The sequence below is a fragment of the Telopea speciosissima genome, unplaced genomic scaffold (genome assembly GCF_018873765.1).
Source record: "Telopea speciosissima isolate NSW1024214 ecotype Mountain lineage unplaced genomic scaffold, Tspe_v1 Tspe_v1.0154, whole genome shotgun sequence".
In the NCBI taxonomy this organism is placed as follows: Eukaryota; Viridiplantae; Streptophyta; class Magnoliopsida; order Proteales; family Proteaceae; genus Telopea; species Telopea speciosissima.
In genome coordinates this window covers 52,468-73,384 of record NW_025317490.1, presented here as the reverse complement: position 1 = coordinate 73,384, position 20,917 = coordinate 52,468, and the positions used below count along the sequence as shown (strand labels likewise).

Below are 20,917 nucleotides of genomic sequence, written 5' to 3'. Positions count from 1 at the left end.
TTTTTAGCTTTTGGGCCAAAATAAACGTAGACGAACCCGAGATCCACTCCCTCCAGGAAGACTCCACTACAGATAGAAAACTAGGGTGGTCCAGCCAAAACCATTGAACACGGAAGGGAGCATTTGCCGGTCTCTTAATGGCTTCGGCCACCACTAGCAAAGGAGCATGGTTAGACACAGTGCTTGTGAGCACACTCTGCGAGCTATCCCCAAAAGCTGAGAGCCAGGCTTCATTACAAAAACTTCTATCCAACACTGCCGCCACATGCCCAACCCTTCTATTATTAGTCCAAGTGAACTTGCGCCCCTGAGAAGGAATTGCCATCAGCGAACAAGCATCCACCATCGCCCCAAACTCCGCAGTCGATCCCTGATTGAAGGAGCTTGGGCCTTTCTTCTCAGACGAGGCCAAAGTAGCATTAAAGTCGCCTACAACCAGCCAGGGAGAGGAATCCAGGGGAGCCACCGTCCCAAGCTCGGTCCAAAAATCTCTACGAAGAGCCCTTAGGCACTTTGCATGAACAAAAGTCAAGAGGGGGTTGCTCTGACCCCAATCCACCTTGATCGTAATCTGTTGCTCAGATTCCAACATAAGAGCCGGCTTCGATAAACCCCGTTCACCCAAAGGTTTGGAGCCCTATCTCTTCGATTATTGTGAATAAAGTCACAATCATATCCCAGTCTGTTAAAAAGCAAAGCAGGGAATTTGTTAATCTCCACCATCGGTTTCGCAATGCAAACCACCTCCGGATGCTTCTCTTTAATAAAAATTCTCAAGGCCGACTTAGCAGCAGCCTTCCTAACCCCTCTAATATTCCAAAATAGGGCCCTCATTAAAAACATTTTTTTTTACCACGCAACCAGATTTCCTCGTCGCATACTCCCCAACCTGTTTCCCCTTAGACAATTACTGATTAGCAGCCTCACGAGCCTCTAAGGCCCTAATAGCATCATCAGCCTTTTCCACCCCAGCGTGGTGTACCTCAGCCTGTCCTATATCCACCTAGATTGGGCTCAACGAATTACTGTCATTTCCCAATGAATCCGGCACAAGAACACTGCCATCCACTATCGCCACCCTTACTGCAAGGCCACGAGCTGTAGCAGAGTCATGAGAGGACTCGGATTCAGCTCCATGTTCAGAACCTGATCCATCAGCTCCCAAAAACCCGACCTACGTGCCTGGAATATCGGGCAGTACCACCTCCAGCATACCACCCTCTCTAAGCATCTCCACACTTCCAATAATCTCGTAGTTCCCACCCTCTCGATTGCTGTCCTCCACGTCATGCAATCTGCCTAAATTGGAAACTGAATCACCTTTCCTACTAATATCCTCCACTTGCCTAATAGATCTTTCCAACAAAGGAGAGATTGGATTAGGATTCCCCCCTTGGATCGGGTTTCCTAAATCCTGACGGATCTCAAGATTCGCTGGAGACAAGTCAGCCTGACCACGTCTCTTCCTGCTGCACCGGCATCGCCTCCGGCCATCTTCCCACTCTGAATCTACGTTTGCATTCCGATCACCTTCCTTCCCAACGTCGGCAGCCTCAGGCCACACCTGTGCTCTGCACTTCTCTGATGAGTGTCCCAACTTTTTGCAGAATTCGCACCACTCAAGCTCATCTTCATAAACTATATTCTGGTGAAACCAAAAAGGATCACTCGAGCCCAGCCGCATATGTTCAACCTGAATTTCACTAGTCCTTTCACCATCAATATCGATCTCCACCAGAGCTCTTGCGAAATTCCCAAACATCACACGTTTGGTACGACCATCAATCGCCACGGGCCTCCCCACCGCTTTTGCCATCGATAACATAATTTTCTCATTCCAATATTCCAAGGGAAGGTCTGGGAATCTAATCCAGACCAGCTTGGTCGACGTCGATCTATCATTTGGATTAAACCGTGGACTCCAACGCTGGAAAGTTATTGTTTGAGAACCCACCCTCATGGACCCTCTTTTCCAGAAAGCAGCCATATCTCCCTCCTTCTCAAACCGGGCAAGAAAGAATCCCCTTCCCAGCGGCGATAGAACCACCCCCGCCTCTAATCTCCATGCAGTTCTAAAAGCAGCCCTTATCTCGTCCAAGGTAATGAACCGGAAATTAGTTCTTTCTATCAAAGCATTATTGAGCCCAAGCAGCTCTTTCTCATACGCCTCCTGGGGAATGCCCACCTTTGTAGAATTCCTGACTTTTATCGGATCTGGCAAGTCTTCAATAACTGACAGTGACCGTCCCACCACCCTTGCAAAAGACTTTGTCAAGGGTGGACCGGGATTACCCACAGCAACATCTACCGAAGCCTTTACTCCAGCCTGCTCCCCTCCTTCCACAGCTCCTGCAAGCGGCTTAAAGAAATCCACAATACGGAGCTGCCTCCCACTCTCCGGCAGCCTAGCCCCACCAGGGTCATCTGGCACTACCGCACCCAAGTCAGACTCATTCACTCGCAACATTCTAGACCACTTTTCAACAAAAGCTATGTAGATTAACACAAAAGTATATATATGCATTCCTGCATAATAATTTTAATAGTAAATGGTCTTGCTTTTGCTTTGGTTCATCCCCACCTTGAAGGATAAGACCAATGGTTATGATGACTAGTGTGTTACAATGGGGTTATACACTAATATTGGAGAATTCCAACAACAAAGTCAAGCATGGTTTTTTAAAATAACCCAGAAACAGATACCACAGGTTGTTGCATTTATGTAAAATTATCTGGTTAACCTTTGGGATAGAAAAACATCAAGGTATGAGAGCAATTGCCTTGCGCACTTGATAGAGTGAGGTGCATAAAAGCCCATCCTACCAGGAGGGTCTTGGGTTCAAACCTCTTCATTATCACCTTCCCTCCCCCCCCCATAGAATATAACCAAAGGGAGCCACAACTTACTAAAAGGGACCACTGTCACTTTCTTCCTCCACCATGAAAAAAGTTCTTCGATGGAGGGAAATCCAGTCCATCCCAAATCAAATAGTGCTAATAGATACGACCATTTCTTAGCCATATAGTTACACTCCAGAAATAAATGTTGAAAAGATTCAGAATTCTTTAGGCAAAAGCTGCATCTCAAAACCATAGGAACTACACACTTGGAGATCATATCATTTGTAGGTAAACAGCTTTGTGCAAGCTTTCACCCAAAAGTTGAGAACCGAGGAAGTTAACCCTTAATCCACACCCTACAAGACCAATTCTGAATAGTATTTTCTCCCCTCAAGCTTTCCCAGGCTAACAAACAATTTATGCCCATGGGGAACAACCAAAACCAGGTGGATTTTTTAGATAATGAACTTATGTTCCAACTGTTATATACAGAGGTAGGTTGGCTTCGCATGTGGACCAGCAGGGTCGCAAACGTTCGGAATGTTTGGCTGTGAAATCCTCTAGTTTCCAATAAAAGTGCTCTTATGGAATATAGAGGTTGTAAAAAGCAGGCAGGCCGTTTGGTGATCGCGTCTATTCTCACTGAGTTCTGTCCAGATTTGCTTTGTTTGGCTGAGCCAAAGGTTGAGGTTAGTAAATTTTCATCTTTATTTTTCAATAAACTGGGTTACTCAGTAGATCTTAGCGCTCGAATTCTACCCCGAACCTTTGGGTATTGTGGAAGTTGGGCTTGTCGCGTCCATCTATTATTTCGATGTCCGAGCAACAAATTTCCTTGTCTATGGTCTGGAATGGGGGCCTGGTCTTCGTTATGGTTGTTCATGCCAGCTGCTTTTGAGCAAATCGGCGAGAGCTTTGGATGGATTTGATTAACCTTAACTTGATTTCTGAACCGTGGCTTGTTACTGGTGACTTTAATGCTACTTTGCTATCTGAAGAGAAGAGAGGGCCTAGGAATTTCTCTGTGGGTTCGGCTACTGAGTTTGGTGCTTGGGTGGATTCTTGTAGCCTCATCGCTATTCCTTCTTGTGGGAAAATGTTCACTTGGTCAAATAACAGGTCTAGAGGTCGTGTGGAGGTCGTGTTGGATCGTAGTTTTGGTACCTCAAAATGGTTCGACATCTTCCAATACTACTCTCAGCCGGTTCTACCCCGGGTGGCGTCGGATCACTCCCCTCTTTTTATTGTTTATGAGTTGGTGTGTAAGCCTAAGAATGCCCCTTTTCGATTCCACAAGTTCTGGATGGATAAACCTGAATTCCTAGAGGTGGTGAAGCAGTCCTAGAGGCAGCCGGTGAGGGGTTCTCCTATTTTTATCTTAAGCCAAAAATTAAAGAGACTCAAACTGGTTTTGAGAGGCTGGTCCCGTGAAGCTTTCCCAAATCTCATCTTGGCTGTGAAGGAAGCTAAATTTGAGTTAGAAGAGGTGCAAGATACTATGGATACTTGTGGTGTAAATGATTTCTTGTATGGGCTGGAAGCATATGCTAAAACTAGATACCTATCAGCTTTGAATAACTGTGAAAAGCTTTGGAAAGAAAAATCCAAAAATAAATGGCTTAAAAAGGGCGATCGCAACTCAAAATTCTTTCACCTCTCGACAATTATATGGAGAGCTAAAAATTAGATTAAATGGCTTAAAATGAGAGATGGTGCTCTTGTGTCAGATCCCTCAGGTGTGGCTGATTTTGTGAGCAAGTACTTTGAAGGTTTTCATAAGGAGGTTCCGCTTGTTGAGCACTTGGAGATCCTAGATGTCATCCCCCAGGTGTTGGGTGTGGAGGATAGGGTTGCCTTGGACTTTTTACCTAGCCTTGATAAAGTGAAGGCGGCGGTGTGGGACCTTGACCCGGACAGCTCGCCTGGATCGGATGGCTTCCATGGCTCTTTATTTAGACGGTGCTGGGATGTGGTGGATAGCGATGTGGGGAAAGCGGTGGTTAATTTCTTCAGGAAGGGAGTTATGCCTAAAGGGGTTAATATTTGCTTTATTACCCTTATTCCTAAAGTGGAGAATGCTATATCCCTGGACAAGTTTCGGCCTATTTGCATGGGGAATTTCTTCTGCAAAATTATCTCTAAAATCTTGGCAAATAGGTTGGGGGTGTTTCTCCCTCTCCTTATTTCAGAGGAGCAGGGTGCGTTCCAGAAAGGCAAAGTCATTTTCACTAATATATGCTTGGCCTTCGAACTGAGTAATCTCATGCATAAGATGGTCAGGGGTGGTAGCATTGGCCTAAAGCTGGATGTGTAGAAAGCCTATGAAAATCTTTCTTGGAAGTTCCTATTCTTGGTTTTGCGAAGATTTGGATTCAGTGATCGATGGATTCTATGGCTTCACACCTTGTTGTCGTCTACCAGGATCTCTGTCCTTGTAAACAGAGGTCTAGTTGGTTTTTTTGGAGTGGAAAGAGGGTTACGTCAAGGTGACCCGCTCTCCCCCTTATTATTTTATTCTGGTGGAGGATGTCCTTTGTAGAGGGTTGAACCGGCTAGTGGAGGAAAACAAGCTCCTCCCATTGAGAGGCCCCAGGGGTGTCCTTACTCCAGGACATCTATTGTTTGCTGACGATGTTTTTATTTTTATGAATGGTTCTCTCAGGTACATCAAAGAGCTGCACTCCTTTCTGGAGAAATACCAAGAATTTTCAGGGCTGAAATTCAATCTTGAAAAAAGCAAGCTTTTCTATGGTGCTATCACCCCTTCCAGAAGACGGTGGATCTCTGATTTTCTCAAGATCCCCCTGTGTAACCTCCCTACTAGATACTTGGGTGCGGAGATCTTCAAGGAGAGGGTTACTAGGGAGAAAATGATGCCACTGGTTGATAAATTTAAGCAGTGCCTGTCAGGCTGGAAAGGCAAGCTTCTATCTTTTGCAGGCAGAGTGGAGCTTGTGAGGTCGGTGATGCTTAGTCTACCGGTTCACATCTTTTCTGTTTATTGGTAGCCCACCTCCCTTGTGTCCCTAATGGAGGGTGGATCCGAAACTTTATTTGGTTGGGTGACATTGAGGCTAGAAGAGCCGTGATAGTCAAGTGGGACGCTATTTGTATGCCTAAAGAGGAAGAACGATTGGGCATCCGCCGTCTCCGGGACATTAACAAGGCACTCCTGTGTAAGCTAGCTTCATCGATTCGGCATGAAGATTCCATGGTTTGTAAATTCATGCGATCGAGGTTTCTCTCCTCTGATGGCTGCCTAAAGCCCCTCTCCTTGTCCTCCTCAATTTTACCAGGTATCCACAAAGTAAGGGACTTTGTGAAGCAGTAGGAAAGGTGGACTATTGGAAATGGCAAATCTATTCGCTTTTGGAAGGATTGTTGGCTAGGAAGTGAATCGATTGCCAATGCTTCTGGTTTAGGTGTGGATCTCTTCTTGGATAAAGATGCTTTGGTTTCTGACTTCATTGTTGATGGCTCCTGGTCCCTCCCATGAGTTCGATCCTCTTTTCTTAAGGATATCTTTGGCGTGATCAATGGCATTATCCTACCCAGTCTGGGTATGTTGGATTCTTGCTCTTGGGGTATCACCTCCTCGGGGGTGTTCTCTGTTAAATCAGCTTGGGAAATGCTTAGGAAGAAAGGGCCTCAAGTCCCATGGTGTAGTTTGGTGTGGAATAAGTTCCTCTTGCCTAGACATTCATGCTTTGCTTGGCGGCTGCTGCATGGTAAAACGCCCACGGACATGGCTCTATCTTGCAAAGGGGTTTCTTTGGTCTCTCGCTGTGAATTTTGTAAGGCCTAAATGGAATCGAATGTTCATATTTTTTTAGAGTGCCCGCTTGCTCAATGCCTTTGGGAAAGGTTTATGTTCCTAATTCATGTTCAATGGCCGGGTTCCTTGACCCTGGTAGAGTTCTTTGGGTGGTGGAAAAGGAAAGCCGGGTCTGTTCCCATGAGAGATGCTTGGCTGTCCAGCGTGATCCTAATTCCGTATTGCTTATGGTCTGAACGGAACTGCAGGAAGTTTGAGGGGAAGGTCAAGGGGCTGGACGATCTTTTCTTCACTTTTCTTGTATCTCTGAGGGAGGTTTCTAGGGAATTTTCCTACCCTGCCTCCTCTGTGCTTGATCTGTCCTGTGCTAGAAGTTTAGACATTCCAGTGATTCCAAAGCCTGCTCGGGTCATTACTGAAGTGCGATGGTTCAATCCCCCTAGAGGATGGGTGAAGCTTAACACGGATGGGTGTTCTCTTGGAAACCCTAGTAGGGCCGGGGCTGGTGGTATTCTTAGAGATGATCGAGCAGCCTTGGTGTCAGCTTATAGCTTATTCCTTGGCACAAAGAAAAATTATGTGGCTGAGTTCATGGCCTTGATGCATGGTCTGTTGAGAGCTAAGGAAATGGGGGTGACTCGGTTATGGGTGGAATGTGATTCCATGTCAGTCGTGAAGTCTCTCCGTGCAGGTTCGATCCCTTGGTTCGTTAGGCAGCAATGGTTAGGCTTGCAACCTTTTCTTCTTTCAATCCCTTGGAAGATCTCTCACTGTTTCCGTGAAGCTAATCCAGTAGTAGATTTCCTCGCTAAGGTAGCGGCAAATAGTGGTGTGTCCTCTCCTTGGGTATCTGATTCCCCTCCTTCAGCCTGGAGATTTTTATCTGATGATGCAAAGGGCAGGCCCCGATTCAGATTCGACTAGTGTTTCCAGTGGGGCGTGGTGCTTTGAGCCTTAGTTGTTTTTACTTTTCTCTTGGTTGTAGGCTCTTGTCCTTAGCGTGTTATTTCTGTATCTGTCCGGGTATGTCTGGACATTAATTTCTTCTATTATTTTTTTTTATCTTTAATATATTCTTGCTGATCTTTGGCAAAAAAAAAAAAAAAAACTGTTATATAAAGTTACCAGGTCCAATTATATTTTAACTTTGTTTTTCCTTCCCTTCAATGTGATAATATGGATTGGTAGGTTACCTAAACCTTGGAGTTTACTCGATGATAACTACCCTTTGCTCTTCATTTCCAAGTTCCACTAATTCACCTGTCTCAAAGTATTTAATTTGTGCTTCCATAGACACTCTAGGTAATTGCATTAATTCCTTCAACGTCCTTGATCCATCCAAGAGATGGCCTTGGTCATCAACTTCTTTGGAGCCATGAATACTCATCTTCTCTAGAGTAGGTGTAAATGTGTAATAGTGAGTAGGAATTTAATGAATTCTGGTTGACATTTTAGACCATAATAACTTGTAATAATTACCTTTTGAAGATGGTTTAATGAGCACTCTAGTCCATCGTGTACTTCCCAATATTCCATATCAGTGTATGTATGGAGAACCATCTGCAGAAGTAAATGATATCCAAATCAATACCAGAATATTATGAGTACTGAATCAGATCTACCCCAAAAAAATATTGAATTGGGTCACAGAATCCCAATGACCTCTTATTAAATCAAACAAATTCAGGATAGAATATGAAAAAGTAAAGTAGGAAAAAATAAAGAACTAATTATCCATTTAATTTAATGTGGCATAAGAATTAACTTGAAATTGTGTAAATAGGAATATCATATATCAACACTATTACAACAGTCATTTTGTCTTAAAAATTAAATCCAAAAATGAGTAGCAAACATACATTTCCAACTACTTATACTCCCCCCCCCCCCAAACAATAAAAAAAGCACATACTTATTAGCATCGCCAATTGCAAGGATTTGGATGGGTGGAATGATTATGTGCTTAAGGTTGATATCCTGCAAGTTACTTCTCAAATAATTCATATGGCTGTTAGTATTAATGGAATGTTTGGTTTCCTTTAAGTGTTTCATTGTTTATGGGTTAAATAATGTGAATGGGAGGAAAAAGTTATGGAGGGCATTGAATTCTATTTCTGGAGGTGTTCTTGAACCGTGGGCTGTGCTAGGAGATTTTGATGTAGTGAGAAGCCACAGGGAGAAACAAGGAGCTGATGGGCTGATTCAACATGTGGTGGATGAATTTAACAAATTCATATTTGATATTGGCCTTCTTGAGATCAAGGGGAAAGGAGAGGAGTTTACCTGGTGCAATGGGCAGAGTTGGGTTAGTAGGATCAATTGCAAGCTAGACTATGTGCTCATTAATACATTGTGGTTGGATCAATTGAGGAGGTTTAAGGCAAAGTTGCTCCATCCTGGAGTTTCTAATGCAGCCTGGTTGGAAGAAATAGATCAGGAGAGTCAAGAACACGCGAACACAAACACGAGGACAAAGAAATCGCAAGTGGAAAGCTACAACTTTCTTCGAGGTTATAGTGAAACTCACTTTGGTTTCAAGGGGTTTAACGTGACTCTTCGATGACATGGGAAAATGTGCAACTCTTTAAGGATGCAACATAACTTTCCAGGGTTACGGAGGTAGAACACTAGAAGGTTCCAAAACACTCAACGAAGTAATATTTCATTTATCAATTCTGCACCTCCTCAATGAGTAATGCTCTCATGAGGACAATCTTATTAAACTAGTAGCATAATCCTGATTAGTCCCTTCAATGACTGAGCATCCCAACCTCCCCGAGGAGGTTAGGGAAGGAGCTCAGGCGTAGGTTGATCCTCCTAGCGATGGTGTGGTAGAGACTGAAGGTTCCATATGTGCTGAGATGCTGGTAGGGTCTGAACCGGCTGGGAAATCTCTACCTGGGAGTGCATGTGCTGTGGGGTTTCAAGAAGCTGTGGCTCCCTCAAAGGAAGCTCCCCGTGCATGGTCATCACTTTTTGGTTCTACTGCTCAAACAATGGAAGGCCTTCCCCTCCACTTTTCACTGCCATTCATGGTTGATGGAAATTCGATTGTCAAATGCCCAACGAGCGTTGCAAATGAGGAACTCCATCTGTGGGCTAAGACAGTGGTAGGATTCTTCGTTGGTCGAAGACCATCATTTAAGTTTATCAAAGCCACTCTGCCAAAGCTGTGGAAATTGACTGGGCATGTGGACATAAAAGCTCTTGAAAATATTTTCCTCATTTTCTAGTTCAGCAACGATGAAGACAAACGCAAGGTCTTGGAGGAGGGACCTTGGAACTTGGCGAGAAGGCCTCTAATAGTTAGACCGTGGAACCCGGACTTGCCGCTAAAGAAGATGGAAGTAAAATCCATTCCTATTTGGGTGTGGCTTTTGGCGCTTCTGTTCCACCTCTGGACACCTTCTAGTCTGAGCTTGGGAGGTAGCACTCTTGGGATTCCTCTATTCTCGGATAGCATTACCCTCTCGAAAGATAGGCTCTCTTTCGCTCGGATTTGTGTGCAGATCAGTACCTCTACGGAGCGTCCTCGGTCGATAACCGTGTGCCCCAAAGGGAGAAGTAGCTCTCAGCAAGAAGTTTTCTATGAGTGGGTGCCCCCAAGATGTGCTCTATGTTGTTCTTTTGGTCACACATCAAGTTAGTGTGTTAAAGCCCTTGCAGATCAATTGCCTCATCGCCCAGGTCCTAGAAATGGCAGAAGAATGGGTCCTGGTCCTATCCAAACCTCTATCTCTCACGTTAGATCCCAAGCAGATGGATCTCAGCCCCAACCGGAGCCGAAAGAGGGCAAGTTCAGTCCGTTGAGGGTGGTTCCATCATTGGTATTTCCTCCACGAGCCCGGAGATTCCTGTCCCCCATACGACTGGTGATACTTTCGAGTCTTCCCATTTTTGTGAAACTCTCTCTGCTGCAGCTTCTACAAGCCTGAACCTATCCCATTCTAGGCCTTTAGCCTCTCTACAACCTATTACCAACCCATCTGTCAGTCACAGTCTGGCCACAAATAGAAATCAGTTTGAAATTCTAAGTTCATGCTCTGAAATGGACATGGAAGGTGGTTCCAATGCTCTCTTAGACTCTTCCTTGCAGGACCCCCCTCATCCTAGTGGTCCTAGTCTTTTGGGTGCCTCCCCTTTACATGAGGCTGAAGGGATTAACTTGATCGTCCAATAAGGGAGGAGCCCAATGTGGGTGTTGAACCCATGATAGAAGAAGGAGAAATTCAAGATCAAGTGGACCCCCCATCTCCGATCTCTGACCCATGGTACGCCCATGTGAGGGATGTCTTAAAAAATGTAGGTGGTGAAAAGGAATCCCAAGAACAATTGTCTCAAGATTGTGTGCGTAAGGGCCCAATGGATGGAGGAGCCTATGAAAGAAAAGACAAAAATCAAACTGGGAGTTGGGTGATTCCTCCTATTCCTCCCTATAATCCTAAAGAGAAGAAGGTTGACTTTATCTATAGATGATTGGTTGTTTGGGTTCGATTATGTCCTTTGTTCTTCTGTGCATGGTCTCCCTTCAGTTTGATTAGGTTGCAGGTTAGTCTATTGATTTGTTGTGGAGCTTTCTCCTTGTTCTTGATATTTCTCTCTTGTAGCCTCCTACCTTTTCTTAGGTAGTTTGAGGTTTGTACCCTTTGTCCCGCCCCCTTATTTCTTCCCCTTGTATTCCTGCTCCCCTCTTTTCCCCTGCCCCCTCCTGGGGTTTGGTAATAGATTTATTTATTCACAAAAAAAAGAGCAATGCTCTTACATTTATAAGAAACCAAAAACCTAATTTTAATTTCTAAGACTACTAAATCCTACAGCTAAGATTAATTGAAAATTACATTAAAAGATAAATAAATATTAAAGTAAATCCTAATTTAAGCTTGACAATAATAAAATTAATAAAACTCGAATTAAGAAAAAAGGGGGGGTGTAGAAATCGTCCAAGAATTCACTCTCTCTCTCTCTCTCTCTTTCTTCAAGATTTGTCCCAAAGAAGGATGCTCATGCAATTCTTCCCAAGTGGGACTCTCAAAATCTTGGGATTCTTTCCTTCTCAATCTTGTCTAGCTAGGTGTCCTTCAGTGCTTCAATGTTGATTTCATTCCTTAAAAATAGGGAAGGATATTAAAATATCGGCTTGGCAGATTTTCCTCAATCTCCTTTGCTAATAAATAGGAAATATCCTCTTCAAATTGATGTCCTACAAATAGGAAAGTAGCAATATTTCCTAATCATGCTCTTCCTAAAAAAAAAATTAGGAACTGGGCCTACATCAGTTTTTGACTATAGCCCTATCTGGTAGAATATATTTGGTGCGAATAAATTTTGGCCTAAGCCTTTCAAGTTCTTTAACACTTGAACTAAAAGGAGTGATTTTCTTGATGTGGTCTCTCAGGGATGGAGAGAGGTAGTTCACCCAAATCTCAGAGCTCTCTCAATGCGACTAAAAAATTTTAAGAATGTGTCGAAAACTTGGAACAAGGAAGTTATTGGTAACATTCATTTGATAGTTAAGGAGAAGGAGGAGTTCTTACATTCCATCCCATGGTCTCTAATTTTTGAACCTCTAAATGAGCAGTTGGTTAGGGAGAAAAGGGAAATGCATGCTTGCTATTTGGAATCCTTGAGGGTTGAAGAGACATTCCTTCACCAAAAATAGGATACCTTAAAACTACTATTAGATATTACTTTTATGACCCTGTTGGACAAAAGGTTATAGTAAGTAAACACACGACATTCCTGGAGGATGATATGATTTCTTGTAAATCTGATCAAGTAGTCATTACAGAAGTAACTAATGACCAAGAATCTTCTGCACCTATAGTACGCTTCGGTCGACATACCCAGTGAGGAACAACAACCTCAAGAGCCTTGTCGCAGTTGGAGGTCTATCATGATATGATTTCTTGTAAATTTGATCCAGTAGTCATTACAGAAGTAACTAATGACCAAGAATCTTCTGCACTTGTAGTACGCTTCGGTCGACATACCCACTGAGGAACAACAACCTCAAGAGCCTTGACGCAGTGGGAGGTCTATCAGGTCTCCAACTCGTTTAAATCTTCTTACTGAAGAAGATCAAAAAGTGGAAGAGTTCCACATGGATCAGACACAAATCCCTATACTTACTCTGAGGCTCTAAAGGAAGTTGATTATGCAAAATGGCTGAAAGCAATGCGCTCTGAAATGGACTCCATGAACTCCAACCACATCTGATCTCTTAAGGATCCACCTCAAGGCGTAAAGCCCATTGGATGTAAAGTGGATCTTGAAGAGGTAGAGAGGTATGGATGGAAAAGTGGAACGTTTCAAAGCAAGACTTGTGGCGAAGGGATACACTCAGAAAGAGGGTATTGATTACGATGAAACCTTCTCACCAGTGACGATGATTAAATCCATTAGGATTCTATTATCGATCACTACAAACTATAATTATGAGATATGGCAGATGGATGTACAGACCGCTTTCCTTAATGGAAATTTAGATGAGATCATATACATGGATCAACCAGAAGGTTTTTTTTTCCAGGAGAAGAAAACATGGTGTGTAGATTGTTGAGGACCATTTATGGACTAAAATAAACTTCTAGGAGCTGGAACATCCATTTTAATCAAACTGTTAAAGAGTTTGGGTTTGAACAAAACATCGCTGAGCCATGCATTTACAAGAAAATCAGTGGGAATAGCATGTGTTTCCTTGTCCTTTATGTGGATGATATATTGCCCATTGGGAATGATGTGGGAATACTATCATCTGTAAAGATGTGGTTATCCAAGACATTCTCATTGAAAGATATAGGTGAAGCCAGTTACATCCAAGGGATAAAGCTTGTGAGAGATCACAAGAATAGGATGTTAGGCTTATCACGATCCACTTATATTAACAAAGTACTGAATAGGTTCAAAATGCAGGATTCCAAGAGAGAAAATATTCCTCTCAGGCATGGAATCGGTCTTTCTAAGTCACAGTGTCCTCAATCTATTGAGGATATTGAGGCTATGAAGAGAATCCCTTATGCTTCTGCTATAGGGAGTCTCATTATGTCATGTTGTGCACCAGGCCAGACATTTGTCATACGATTGGGATTGTGAGTTATTCTCCATCCAGTCCAGTATAAGAGCATTAGATTGCTATCAAAGGGATCCTTAAGTATTTAAGGAGGACCAAGGATTACTTGCTAGTTTGTGATTGTGATCAGTTGTCAGTTATGGGTTATACAGATGCATATTTCCAAACTGACAAAGATGACAGGAAGTCTACATCAGGGATGGTCTTTATGATGGGTGGTGGAGCCATAATTTGGAGGAGTGCCAAATAGAAGTCAACAGCTGACTCCACAACTAAAGTTGAATACTTGGCAGCTAGTGAGGCAGCCAAAGAAGGTGTCTGAGCTAGTCGAGCATCTTATTGCATTGTTATGTGATAATAGGGGAGCTATAGCACAAGTAAAGGAACCTAGAGCTCATCAGAGGAACAAGCACCTGGAGTGGAAGTATCACTTGATTCGTGAGATCATACGGCATGGTGATATAGTCATTGCTAAGGTTGACTCTGTGGACAATATTTCTAATCCCTTGACAAAGGGTTTGTCTCCTATTGTATTTGAGAAACATGTTAAGAACATGGGCATTAGGTTTATGGGAGATTGGATTTGATGTACAAACTTGATTATTTAAATTAAATTGTTTGATTTATTTGGATTGGCATGAGCATACATTGAACTCAGTTTGTCCATAGGCTTGTTTACCTAACATTGTTCACCACTAGGGATGAGATTGGACATCCTATCTTATATGGTGGTCATACTGGGAGTTCTTAGGAATGTTGATTCCAAGGCACAAGTGTGAGTGTAAATACAATATGTACATTGAATCAAATAACTCGAGAATTTCACGTGTGGTGATACTATTAGCTTAAAAGGAAAATGAAATTCTCTTAAGTAGATCACAATTAGTCCCTAGACCTAAGAGGTCCTTATCGAAGCAATGACACACTATGCCTTTTGGTGTACCAAAGGTTGATGTCTCTCTGACTATATATCAGTGCGTTGGATTCATGATGTTTGGTTGTAGCCAAAAGAGATGCCCAACAAGGAATCTACTGCCCATTATTTTGGAAGAATATCGAAGAGAGAGAGAATCTATGACAGATTGGACGCAAACCCGGATCCGGTGGCATTTTCTTGTGGTTTGAAAATGTTTTTATAGTTATGTATATAAAATTTTTATTTATTTTCTCGAGCCTTTTGAACATGTTTTTCTCTGTCCAATCAAGGTTATGAAATTTCTGACATGGCATTTTGGTTCATTGGGGATTTGACAGTATTTTACACATGTCCTATATTGAACCATGCGATATTGCTCAGTGGGGGACTGATGCGTGTATTTACTACTTTCTTTGGGTATTGATTATTACATCTATTTGGCAGCTTTTGTGTCAGTTAACCCTACGTTTAGAATATAGTTTAGTTAAGGCACATGGCAGACTAGGTGGAATCTCAATGGGATCCTACTCCTTTCCTTTAAGTCCGACTCAAACGGCGCTTGGATCATGAATTCTTTTCATGATGGATCCTCATATGAGATAAGATCTCATATTAGGATGGAGGAGATTGTTGGAAAAGAAATTCGATTATGAATCGGATTCCAATTTCCACTAGGGAAACCTAGGGGAAATTTGGTAACTACCCCATCACTTAGTATTACGGTTTTGCATTACATATAGATGAGGTGTGGAAAACTCTGGTACACACTCTCATAATATTACTGAAGTTTTGTATCTTTTCTACTTTTCTTCTCTACCAGTCTGTGATTAGGGTTTTTTTCTAAAACGCAATTGATTTTGGAGGAGCTTGCATTCAAGGGAACACAAAACTGTACCTATGCGTGGGACTCATTGCAAATGGGCTAAGATCGCATGGAGGTTTGCTCTTGTGAAGTTTCAGGTAACGATCAAAACCTTAAGTTTCATTTTGAGTTTTGAATGGTTTATCCCATTAATTGCAATGATTCTAATTCGCTTCCGCTGAATCATACCTGCGATTCTAACACTCTCATCACCGCCTTATTACATAAGGTACTACGCTATAAATAAGAACTCACTTGAGCAGGTATGGATCAATAAATAAGACCTCACTCGAGCAGGTATGGATCGAGTTCTAAGCTGTGTGAATTCACTCTGCCATTCTTTATTATTGCCAGAAAATGGACTTAAGCATCAGAGAGTCACCACCAGAGTCCACTCCAGTCATCTCTAGTGTTTTCCCTATGGATTTTGTAGGTCTGTTGTCAGCCGCAGATCGGAACGCTGCCCTTGCAGTTTTTCTGCTGTAATAGTTGTGAACAGAGATGATTTCATATAAGGCACAAAAGACCATGACTTTTTCAACTTCACCGGGCGACACTTAGGCTCTTTTGGTATCACTTTTCAGTTTCATTTTGGCCTATTTAAAAAAAAAATCATTACTAAAAACCCTTTTAATCAAAATGAAAAACTGTTTGGTAACTACTAAACATAATATATTGTAGAATAAAAAATACGTTTGGTAACTACCTATGTGTAAATAGTTTTTATTACATTTTTTTGAACAAATGGGTGAAGAAATTCTCTCATCACCTATCTTCTTTCCCAAATCAACTATAAACAATAAAAATGAAGAGAAGAGAAAGAGTTAACAACCAGAGAAATATTCATGGATAAATACCAATCAAAGTTTTTGTTCAACTAAGTCTATTGAGGTTTGCTGGAGTGGTGTTGTCATTGTTGGCAACCTTATTAGCCATATTGGTGATGCGGCAATGATATTTGTTGAGTTGAAAGAGCTAAAATGGTCAAACAATCACCTACACAGCAAAAAGGGTATTTTGGTCATTTCACAGGGTTATAGGGGTACCCACACTTGAAGAACACCATTTAACAGCATATTAAGTTCTTATATAGTGTTTGGCAAAGGGGCGAAGCAGCAGGTGAAGGTTTCATACTGTTAAAGTTGTGATTTCACAAGTTCATGCAATGACAGTGATTTAAGGCCATTTTGGAAGGTTTAATGGCAGATTTTGGTGAAGGTATCTTCATGAGAAATGAATTTTGTCGAGTCATGGTTCCAACACAATTGGTCTTGCATCATTTGAGTATCAAACAAGAAAGTTACAGATGTTTTCATGTTGATTCGCAAAAATAGAGCAAATCTGAAATAGGCAAAAGCTTATATACTTAGCCAAAATTTTTGGCTTATTTTTAAGTGCTATACTATAGATAGGTGTTCTCCATTGTTTTGTTAAAACTCCAGAATCTCCTCGAGTGACGGATTGGTTTATTGCAACAAATTTGGTTCATTAAAAGAAAAAAAAAGAAAAACAGAGGAAATAAAGGAAATAACTAATTTGTAATGGAGTGTGATGTCAGCATGACATCACCCCCATTTCTAACGAAGGTAGAGAGTGTGAAAATCTCTAACGCATTTTCCTTTTGTGCACGGCTGGTCACGAAGAATCTTTTCATTTATGGATTTGCCACTGGTTACTATAAGTACCACGGTCCCTCGGGACGAGGGTTTCCTCCCCGGCCCTTTGTGGTTTATTGGCGACATAGGGTTTTGGGAGACACATGTGTGTGTGTGTATGGATGTGGATAACATTGTCAATGTATAATATCGATAAATAGGGGATTGGGATCATGCATTAAAATATGTTAACATAATGAGAAGTTGCCACCTAGGGTTAGGGCCTAGGACCCATTAAGTGTAGCCCTACCCCTGGTGAGCGGAATCGGGCTACGTGACTCCATATGGTCCGACCAAAGGTTCGGGTAAGGGGTCAGTTTACGAGTGTGGGAAGATGTTAGGCAGCCACCTTGCCCGGCCGAAGCCGGTCTCTCTGTGTTAGATGCTACATAAGGATGAATGTTCTCTCTCTCTTATTACGGGGATGGGGGATATTATGAACTACATTCAGATGCAATGAATTGAACTAAAGCATAATAAACTACATTATATATATGAAAAATACGGACTAAAACAGTAAAATATGAAAGGACTACATTGGATCAACGAAAATACAATAATTATACCTGTATGGTTGTATGGCCTTGCCTCAGGGGAGATAGACGAATGGACCGACGCTGCTTCTTTCTTGGCAGAGTAACGGCTCTTTCGAGTGATTTGGAAAAGACTAAACAGACAGAATAACGTCTTTAACAAAGGAGTTTTGATGGTTATCCATGCACAGACGGGATACCAACGCCAAGGAGTCAAAGCACTCTATACCCAGAGGGACAATCGAAGGATCTGTCCGCCACAAGAAAACTTCAAGCACTCACACACTCATGAGAGAAGGAGGAGAAATGAGGATGAAAAGGGAGGAAAAGAGGCTAGCAATCACTTGGGGAGGGTCTCTCTACCCAAAATTCCTTGGGAAATGTGGGAGGGGACCCTCCTATTTATGGGAGGGACCCTTTCTCTCTCCTGGCCGGATAAGTCCTCCACGGCACCGTGGGGGAGTTTTCCACGGCGCTGTGGGTGACGTCAGCAGGCTGATGTCACACCCCCTCATGGCACCGTGGAAATCTGGTACATATCCCCACAGTGCCATGGGAAGGTGCCCACGGTGCCGTGGGAAGGCGTCAATGGTGCCGTGAGAAGAGTCCACGGCGCCGTGGGAGCGCAGTGTCATTTTTCCTTATTTTTGGGCCTAAAATGGGCCATTTTGTGCTCAGTATGGTTCTTGGTCTTATGGGTCAGGTATCTTTGGGTCTGAAAAGAGGGGGATTGTGTCGTCCATCGTCCATGTCCCGTTGTCATCATCGCCAATTAGGGGGTGACAAAAAATCAGCGTCTACAGTTTGCCCCTCTTTGGCCGAGGCCTGTGCCAACAGCCAAAGGGTAAAGACAAAAGACCAACTAATTTTTTCACCAAGAGCATGTACTGCTGACGCTTTGCTCAAAGGCGGCAGAGTTGCTAAAAACAGGCGGTTAATCGCGATGAAATATTTCGATAAACCTCAAAAGAAAAGCTCGGACGAACCAAATCTTTACTTTGTGAGCATTGCTCAAACAATTTTTGAGGGTGATAAGGCACCGCTCGACCAAAGACCTAGATAAGGCACCTCTCGGTGGCCCACAAGATCGAATATGAGGGACTCTACTGGGATAGAATTTTGAGGGTGATAAGGCACCACTCGACCGAAGATCTAGATGAGGCACCACTCGGCCCAAAGATCCAATTTGAGGGTGATAAGGCACCACTCAACCAAAAGTCAAACTTGGATGGTTATAAGGTGCCACTCGACCGAAACCATCAAGTTTGGAGGATGATAAGGCACCACTCAACCTAAGATCTAAATAAGGCACCACTCGGCTCGAAGATCAAATTTGAGGGTGATAAGGCACCACTCAACCAAAAGTCAAACTTGGATGGTTATAAGGTGCCACTAGACCGGAACCATCAAGTTTGGAGGGTGATAGGGCACCACTCGACCGAAGATCTAGATAAGGCACCACTCGGCCCGAAGATCCAATTTGAGGGTGATAAGGCACCACTCAACCAAAAGTCAAACTTGGATGGTTATAAGGTGCCACTCGACCGAAACCATCAAGTTTGGAGGATGATAAGGCACCACTCAACCTAAGATCTAAATAAGGCACCACTCGGCCCGAAGATCAAATTTGAGGGTGATAAGGCACCACTCAACCAAAAGTCAAACTTGGATGGTTATAAGGTGCCACTAGACCGGAACCATCAAGTTTGGAGGGTGATAGGGCACCACTCGACAAGATCTAGATAAGGCACCACTCGCCCGAAGATCCAATTTGAGGGTGATAAGGCACCACTCAACCAAAAGTCAAACTTGGATGGTTATAAGGTGCCACTAGACCGAACCATCAAGTTTGGAGGGTGATAGGCAACCAAGATCCAATTTGAGGTGATAAGGCACCACTCAACCAAAGTCAAACTTGGATGGTTATAGGTGCCACTGACCGAAACCATCAAGTTTGGAGGGTGATAAGGCACCACTGACCGAAGTCGATTGAGGGATTTCATTGGGGATTATTTTATTTTATTTTATTTTTAATTAATTTATTTATTATTTTTTTTTTAGGTCCACGGCCCCGTGTATGGGCGACATCGTGCTTGCACGGCTCCGTGCCAGACTTGATGGCTCCGTGGGCAAACCTCCACAGCACCGTGGGTTGCTGTTCCACGGGACCGTGAAGAATTCCACGGCGCCGTGGGCGCGATAGAGAATTTATAAATAGAGGGCTCCCTCCCTCATTTCTTCACTCTCATTTCTGCTGCGAAGCCCTGTTGTTTTTTATTTTTGACTTCAACCCCTTTTTATCCGCTCACACCATGTCTTTCCATCGACGAGGACGCCAGTCTCACCGGGAGCCACTACTCAGCACTACTGCTCGCGATACACGAGCTGCATGGTATCTTTCAGGGGTTACCCTGGCCGACGCTGCCCGCCATGCTTGCCGCTCCATATGGGGCCAGGTCAGTATTCTTAGTCTTTCCCTTTCAATTTATGCATTTTATTTATATTAGCTTCATACCTCACCACATAGATTAGAGGTAACGTCCCTAGATTCTGCCCTAAGCACCTAATGGCACGTAAATCTAGGTAATGCCTCTAGATACCATCCTAGGCACCTAGTGGCACGTAAATCAAAGCGAAGCCATTAGACACCATCTTAAGTGTCTTTTGGCACGCAAATCTAGGTAATGTCTCTAGATACCATCCTAAGCACCTAGTGGCACACAAATCAAAGCGAAGCCATCAAACACTACCCTAAGTGTCTTTTGGCATGCAAATCTAGGTAACACCTCTAGATACTATCCTAGGCACCTAGTGGCACGTAAATCAAAGCGATGCCATCAAATACTACCCTAAGTGTCCTTTGGCACGCAAATCTAGGTAATGCCTCTAGATACCCTCCTAGGCACCTAATGGCATGCAAATCAAAGCGAGGCCATCAGACACCACCTTAAGAGTATTTTGGCACGTAAATCAAGGTAATGCCTCCAGATACCCTCCTAGGCACCTAGTGGCATGCAAATCAAAGCGAGGCCATTAGATACTACCCTAAGTGTCCTTTGGCATGCAAATCTAGGAAATGCCCCTAGATACCCTCCTAGGCACCTGGTGGCACGCAAATCAAAGCGAGGCCATCAGACATCACCTTAAGAGTCTTTTGGCACGCAAATTTAGGTAATGCCTCTAGATATACTCCTAGGCACCTAGTGGCACGTAAATCAAAGCGATGCAATCAAACACTACCCTAAGTGTCTTTTGGTACGCAAATC

The 20,917-nt window shown here is 43.1% G+C and overlaps 1 protein-coding gene across 1 annotated transcript; it reads right to left on the bottom strand.

The window, feature by feature from the left end:
- Window positions 1-907: 907 nt before the first annotated feature.
- LOC122647778 lies at window positions 908-2,467 on the bottom strand. Its single transcript, XM_043841094.1, has 2 exons — window positions 1,202-2,467; window positions 908-1,003 (listed from the first exon to the last, which is right to left on the bottom strand). Exons 1-2 carry the CDS (start codon window positions 2,465-2,467, stop codon window positions 908-910), a joined length of 1,362 nt encoding a protein of 453 aa, XP_043697029.1.
- Window positions 2,468-20,917: the final 18,450 nt, after the last annotated feature.